A 7,491-nucleotide genomic window follows, 5' to 3' on the forward strand; every position below is an offset into this window, starting at 1 on the left:
AGGCCTCCTTTCCAGCGAACTTCAGATGCATTAATAGAGGGAATGAGGTGGGTCCCTGCCGCTGACTGAGGGGCCTGGCTCCCACAGAGCCCAGCTGTTGTGAGCTGCTGGTCCGGGAGCAGGAGGGGCCTCATCATTTAAACGTGCACGTGGCCACGGTGGAGGCCAGCCTTCTTGTCCCGTGCCTGCCTCAGGATGGGCTGGGCTCCCAGGCAGGGCCTGTGCAGGTTTTGGGTCACTCACAGGGAATCTTGCCCCTGCCAGCCAGGAACCCCAGAACACAGCGTGTGTCCTTGTGAGGGAATTTGGGAGAAACAGACACTTTGTGGAATGCACGTTCCCGGGCCCTGAGTGCCGGATCTGCACAGGGGCCTCAGACATACACGTAAAGAAGCAGTGGATTTTCTTGTTAGGTGGCGATTCCAGTGGTGGAGAGGGAGTGTGGAGCCCCTCCCACACCCAGCTGCCTGGTCCTGAGAAAGACCATGCCAGGCGTGCAGCGGGTTCGCGGGTCCCGCAGCTGAGCTGGCTTCTCTCCTTCCGTGCAGGAGGCTGGCCAAGTCCACGCTCCTGCTCATCCCGCTGTTTGGCGTCCACTACATGGTGTTTGCCGTGTTTCCCATCAGCATCTCCTCCAAATACCAGATACTGTTTGAACTGTGCCTTGGGTCGTTCCAGGTAGGTATGCAGAGGCGGCCGCCCTCCCCCAAGCGTGGGTCCTGCCTGACCTTCCCTTCTCATTGCAGGGCCTGGTGGTGGCCGTCCTCTACTGTTTCCTGAACAGTGAGGTAAGTTCATGGCCGCCTCGGAACCATGTGCAGGTGCTCAGTTGGTTCCTGAAATGCTGCCCAGCCTGGTGCCGTGGCCCCCACACGCGCCTGTCTTCTGTGGGCTGGACTCACTGCCCAGGCCCCCACAGTTCTCTGTGTGCCCATCAGAGAACCCACAATGACACAGGCAAACCCACTCTTCTGGGCCCGGCTTCCAAACCCTGCCGTCCCTCTGTGCACCCCAAGTAGCATCGACTGCCATCCCTCTCAGAGCCCTCTTGGGAAAGCTCCCAGCCGGGTCTAGACAGAATCCGTTTTTCCCCATGGACAGCGGCTTGCTCCTGACCATAGCTTGTGAGTCCCAGAAAGCCCGGCCTGGGTTGGGGGGTGGGGCTGCAGAGCATTCTGTGAGTCCCTAGGGACGAAGCCAGGAACCGAGCTCTGCCCTGCGTTCATCCCCAGCCAGGGGTGCTGTCTCTGGGCTGCTCCAGCGGCCTCACCCGGTCCCCTGACCCCTGACCCTCCCGCCCCACCCTGCGGTCGCTGACGCTTTCTTTGCTTGACATGCAACTTTCACCAGCACGGCTTCTGCAAAGCTGAGCCTGTATGGTGCCACTTGTCCTTCTCCCTCCTCTGCTTTCCGGGCACCCCTCACTCATCCCCACCCCCTCCCAGGGCTAACATTCCCTACCCGCTGGGAACAGGGAAGGGGATGGAGGCCCAGCACTGTCACATCCCCGGCTGCTAAGGACAATCTTTCCAGAAAAAAACAAATTAACTATCTCAGACTGTGGGACAGCGCTTGCCGTAGCAGTGGGGAGGCCTGAACCACCCATGCACAGCCTTAGCGTGGCTGCGTCCCCGCCCTCGCTCCCTCCAGCCTCTTCCCCGAAGCCGTTTCTGTTTCTGTCCATCTGATGGGAACACAGATGTCGCCCCACCCTCCACACGGGAGCAGGCGGGAGGGAGAGCTGGAGGCTCCGTGGCTCCCAGAGCACCCGCACGCCCCTGCCCAGGCTCAGGCGTTCCCGGTGCCCTCACCTCCCCAGGTGCAGTGCGAGCTGAAGCGAAAATGGCGAAGCCGGTGCCCGACGCCGTCCACGAGCCGGGATTACAGGGTCTGCGGCTCCTCCATCTCCCGCAACGGCTCGGAGGGCGCCCTGCAGTTCCACCGCGGCTCCCGCGCCCAGTCCTTCCTGCAGACGGAGACCTCGGTCATCTAGCCCCGCCTTGCCCATCGGGGGCTTCCTCCTTCCAGAAGCCCGAGCACCCCGGCGGGCGGGCCAGCGCGGCCCTGGCGCATCGAGCTTGTCCACTAAGCCGCACACCTGGAACGGGGGTCGTGTTGTCACTGACTCGATGTAAACTCCAGCATTTAGATAATCTTGTTCAAAATGTGTTTCGGCCTAATAGTGGATCCTTTTTTTTTTTTTTTTTTTTTTTTTTTTGAGACAGCCTCACTCTGTCGCCCAGGCTGGAGGGCAGTGGCCGGATCTCGGCTCACTGGAACCTCCGCCTCCGGGGTTCACGCCATTCTCCTGCCTCAGCCTCCCGAGTAGCTGGGACTGCGGGCGCCGCCACCACGCCCGGCTAATTGTTTTGTAGTTTTGGTAGAGAGGGGGTTTCACCGTGTTAGCCAGGATGGTCTCGATCTCCTGACCTCGTGATCCACCTGCCTCGGCCTCCCAAAGTGCTAGGATTACAGGCGTGAGCCACCGCACCCGGCCCAAGAGAATAGGGGAGCCAAGGAGCAAATGTGGAAATGGCAGTTGTGTGGTCCAGCACGGGCCTGGGGTCTGTCCCACATCAGGGCAGCCTCCCAGGTCCCGTAAGGGCAGTCCCCTCATCTGCAGGACAGGGGGAAGCCACTCAGGGCCCCCCTGACGTTAGGACCAGGAGAAATCAACAGGAGGGCAGCCCTCCTCCCTCCAGGGGCCCCCACCCGCCCAAGCCCTGCCCCACCCAACTTTTTCCACAGGGCTGTTCTGCCTCCCCAAGGAAGGTGGGCTGAGGAGACCACCAGATCAGGAGAGCAAGGTCATGCAGGAGGGGGCGTCTCCACACAGGTGTTCGTGGGACCCTCAGCAGCCCTGGCTCTGCCTCAGGAGGTCACCTGCCGCCCTGTGGGAGCCACAGAGCCCGACGCTCAGCCCCAGGCTAGCTGCAGCCAGGCCTGCAGGTCCCTGGTGATGGCGTTACGTGGGGCGCAGGATACAGCTGGGTGGGAACTGGAAACCTATTCTCTTTTTAACAAAAATAATCTTAGAATCATTTCTGTCCAAATGGAGAATTATTTTAACAACATACAAAACTGTTTCAAGCCCTCCTCCCCAGAGCTGGCGCTCAGCAGCCCTAGCGGCTGTTCCTTCAGGCGAAGGGTTATTTGCAGACGTGGGGAGGGTGTCTGGGGACGTTGCTGAGCTGGCTGCAGAAGGGTGGGGACATCAGGGCGCAGTCTCCACGCCTGTGCCAAACCCTGGTCCCCACAGCACTCGACGGACCTCAGCAGGCTGCCCAGCCCTGGCCCAGGTGCCTCGACTGCAGGACTCAGTTGTTCTGAGTGCATTTGACTCCGCTTTTCCCTTCAAAATGAACGTCTTGTTTCTGTGCATTGGTGGCATCACAGACCCCAGCTGGAGCACGGTGCCAAAGGCCAGGAGAGCCATGCCAGGAGGCAGCCACAGGGAAGCTCACACATCCTGTCAGCATCACCTTGGTTTGCAAAACCCACGTCCCCAGTAAAATGAGGCCAGACAGAGGGGCTGTTAGGACGGCAAAGCAGCAGTGTCCAGAGACCCCTCAATCCCCAACGGTCTGCAGCCTGTCCTGCACGCCCTGCCAGCCACGCCCTATCCTGCACCCCCTGGGCCACGCTGGCCACACTTCTCTGCTGCAGCAAGCTCATCCCTGGACTTCTGGGAGAATGAACCCGAGGTTGGTTTGGAGACGCAGGTGAGGTGGTCAGAGGATCTAGAGAACAACTCACCCACCATTTCTGGGGGCCGCAAAGGTTCCATCAGAGACTGATGCTGGGGAGCAAGTGACCCAGGCCAGGTGCCCAGGAAAGGACGGCTGAGTGTGTGGAGTGCAGCGAGAGGGAGGCAGGTGGACGCAGGAGACCCCATGTTCAGTGCAGCCCCTCAGCTGCTCCTCCCCTGTAGAGTTTGGACAGACCCACCCCCAGCCTTGCCTGGCTTTAAAAGGACAAAAGGGAGCATCCCCCACCCACTCTCAGGGTTTTGAGGAAACAAAGATTTGTGGTAACTGAAGGTGTTGGGTCAGTGGCCAGGTGCAGACACTGAGCGGTGACCCAGAGGGGACGTTGAGGAAGTGGGCGGCAGCGGTCGTGTCAGCTGGTTACCAGGCACTGGTTGTGTGGTTGACAGTCGGTGGTTGGGTGTGGGAGGTCATCAGTCATCAGGTGTGCCCGGGAACGTTCTCCCCTCAGCTGCACATGTGCCAGTGTCCAGCGGAGCCGAGGACTGGTTCCTCCTGCCTGGATCAGGTGTGCCCAGGGGATGCACTCCCCTCAGCCACGTGTGTGCCACTGTTCAGCGGAGCCGAGGACGTAGAGGGGCAAGCTCCCAGCTGTTTCTAACAGATGCCTGGTGAGCAGGGGACGTAGGACCCCGAGGTCAGCAGTTGTCTTTAACTGTCATTGTGTGTGGAATGTCCTCCATGTGGCAGGAATGAGCTGTGTAAATACTTCAATAAAACCTGACTTCACATCTGCACGCTGAGTAAGAATTTGCTCTGACGAGACCTGAGGCCCTGGAGCATGGAGGACACGCTTGGCGTGTTAGCTGTGGCTGCTGCGTTCAAATGAAAACAGAGCTTGGATGGGGAAGGAGAGGGTCCCGCCAGCCACAGGGCACCAGGGAGGACGTTGGAAACAGCCACTCCTCCCTGAAGACAGTCCCCTGTCAGAGGGTCACCGCTGGGGAGCCTCCGTCTGGCAGCTGTGACGTGTGAGCAGTGCCCTGGGGAGGAGGTGCCTGCACACCCAGCCTTGTCCTGCCGCACCCAACACGGCCTCTGTCAGCTCTGCAGAGCCCAAGAACCTGTTAATAGAGCAGGATTGCATGCAGGAGTGTGTGTGTTCACATGCCGCACACGCGTGTGTGGGTGTGTGCGTGGGGGGGTGGGTGTGCACACGTGTGTGTGCCTGCATGTGCACATATATGCGAATCTCTGTGTGTGCTGAGCCTTAGCCACATTTATGCTACAAGCAAATAAAATATATTTCTAATGAACTCCACGCTCCACCAAATGGCTGTGTTGTCGGGTGGGATAGAGCACCCTGGTAAAAGCCACATTCCCAAATAGTCAAACTTAGAATGAGCCAGACCAATCAGCTGCTGGTGACTTTCCTAAGAGCAAAGCAGGTGGGAAGGGGGAAAGGGGCTGGGCACACAGCCCTCCAGGGAGTCATTGTTTTATCTGACTCAGGAGCTTAGTGTCCGTTTGCCTGAGGTAGGAAATATTCAGCCGCTGAGGAGACTCAGCCCTGACCGGAGGCAGAAGGTGCAGGGCCAGGGGCCACTCTGAAGACGCCCCTCCTCCATGGCAGTAGGTTCATTCTTTCTCATCACCAATGGCAGCTTTTTAATTGGCTGTTTTTTTCAGGCTTTCCGATGACAGAAAATATACAGGAAAATTATAAAACATCAAACTCTGTGGGCAAAGACTACATAGAAAGTGAAGTCCTCTGCCTGCCTCCTCCACTCTCTGGGGGAGACTCGTGCCCGACTGAAGCAGGGTCTCAGTGCCTTCCTCCGTCAGTGCAAACCCGTCTGCCTCCTGCTCCTTCCTCCGTCGGTGCAAACCTGTCTGCCTCCTGCTCTTTCTTCTGTTTATTTGTGGGAATCGGGCTAAATTGTGTGAAGCTTCTGCAGCTGTCTTTCTCCTGCTGAGACAGGTCGTGTCCATCTTTCCCATCGGAAGGTGCGCACCTCATGCTTTTTACTGCTGCGTAACATTCCACAGCCTGGGCCTGGTTGGTTGGACCGATTCCCTGCTGGCAAATGTGTGAGTTATTTTTGCAGGTGTTTCTGTGTTTACCCGAGTATTCCCTCACTGTACGCTCCTGAAGGGGAAAGGTTAAAGGGCACGCACGTTTGGCTCTCAAAGGGTGTTTGCTGTACGGCTCCGCCACCCCTCACCAAGCATCCTGCCCTGGGTGTGTGGGAAACTCCTCCATTTGCATGTCTTGAATAGTTTCTTCACAGGTTTTTTCTTTAACTCTGATGGAAAGCTGAACCTCTGCCTGACACACTCACATCGCAGCTGCTGTGTCTCCAGGGGCCCCGCACGCATGTCCGCGTGCCAGTCCACAAAGTCACTCCCGTTCTCGGGACCCAGGATGAGGACAGGAGTCAGCCTCTTGTCTGCAGGCATCAGCGGCCAGCGGCGTTGCTTTGTGTCAGCGCACACTGCTTGTGGGCAGGCATCACAAAGGATTTAGGGCGCCTTTTATACTGAAAAGTCTTCTTTGGAAGATGGAGAGAAAAGGGGCTGTCAGCTCCTTTGTGTTCTCTGAAGGTTTAATGAGGAGAAAGGTGCAGGCTGCGAGGACAGCGGGGGTCCCACGTGTTCCACTTGTGGAAACAGTCCCTTCCCAGGACACCCTGCAGGCCCCGTGAAGCGGGCGCCCCAGGGCTATTACCGAGATCTTTTGTAAATCTTCTATTCAGTACCTGGAACTGAAGAAGCAATAGGAAAAATAAACTATCAAAATATAATACAAAATAATGAGACCTGGTGGGACCAAGCTCTCCCTTTGAGACTCAGGGTTCTACGTAGCCTCATGCATGAAGGTTCCATGAATAAAGTCGAGGAAAGCCACACAGGAATTCGGCGCACCTCAGAACCACAAGCTGTCATGGTTTAAGTCCTAGGACTGTGAATCCAGATGTTAAATGTGTGACTTTCAAATCATTAAATCATGACTGTTCTTTCAGATTTAAAAGCACGCGATATCATGAAGCTCCACTGTCCCATGACTCAGTTGTGCAGATTTTCGCAGGCTTGGATGGATTATGCTCTCTCAAACCCGTCGGCATGCAGTGGAGACCTGAGCGTCCAGTCCTACCTCTGGAGAAGCTGGAGACACCGCCATAGGCTCTGTGCCTCCAGTTTCCGTTTAGAATTAGTATTGTATAATTATTATGAAGAGTCTGAGGGACGGGGATAAGAAGGAAGCCGTGAGAGGACAGGGACTTCCCTTGTCAGGGGTGACAAGGGCCGGGTTCAGTACAACAGGAGGGAGCAGCAAGGAGCTCCAAGCAAGAGAGCAGAGGGCAAAGGGGAAGGTCACCAGGAGCGTCCAGGACCTGGGCACGGCCTCCAAGCTGTGCAGAAAACACAGGGAAGGGGTTGGACTTGAAATCACTCTTGATGTGTTCATTCTTTTGATGGTAACGCTGCCCTGCAAATGAAGCAGACAGCTTGTGGCTCCAGGGGCACATGTGGCGGTCAGCCACGCCCAGTCTGCACTGCGTCTCCTCGTCCATCCATCATCCAGCCAGCCATCTTAACTGTGTGACCGCACGTGAGCATTGCAGAAACAGCACGAAGCATTCCGAGCTGTGAGGATGGATGATGGGCAGCCCTGGAGCCAGGCCTGGTGCCACGAGTACCCAGCAGGTCTCCACTATTACTTATTTCTTCTTAGGGGAAGAAATTCTAATCTCCCCACATGAGCTTAAGTCAATACAAAAAA

General features: G+C 57.1%; 1 protein-coding gene across 2 annotated transcripts in view; it reads left to right on the forward strand.

Moving 5' to 3' along the window:
• VIPR2 (vasoactive intestinal peptide receptor 2) overlaps positions 1–2,104 on the forward strand; it is a 116,008-nt gene extending 113,904 nt beyond the window's left edge. For both annotated transcript variants that reach the window (XM_050784881.1, XM_050784880.1), the window contains 3 exons: positions 549–678; positions 747–788; positions 1,820–2,104. In XM_050784881.1, coding sequence (XP_050640838.1) covers positions 549–678; positions 747–788; positions 1,820–1,993 — 346 coding nt within the window. In that variant the 3' untranslated portion in view covers positions 1,994–2,104. The remainder of the gene's footprint in view (positions 1–548; positions 679–746; positions 789–1,819) is intronic.
• Positions 2,105–7,491: the final 5,387 nt, after the last annotated feature.

The sequence above is a fragment of the Macaca thibetana genome, chromosome 3 (genome assembly GCF_024542745.1).
Source record: "Macaca thibetana thibetana isolate TM-01 chromosome 3, ASM2454274v1, whole genome shotgun sequence".
In the NCBI taxonomy this organism is placed as follows: domain Eukaryota; kingdom Metazoa; phylum Chordata; class Mammalia; order Primates; family Cercopithecidae; genus Macaca; species Macaca thibetana.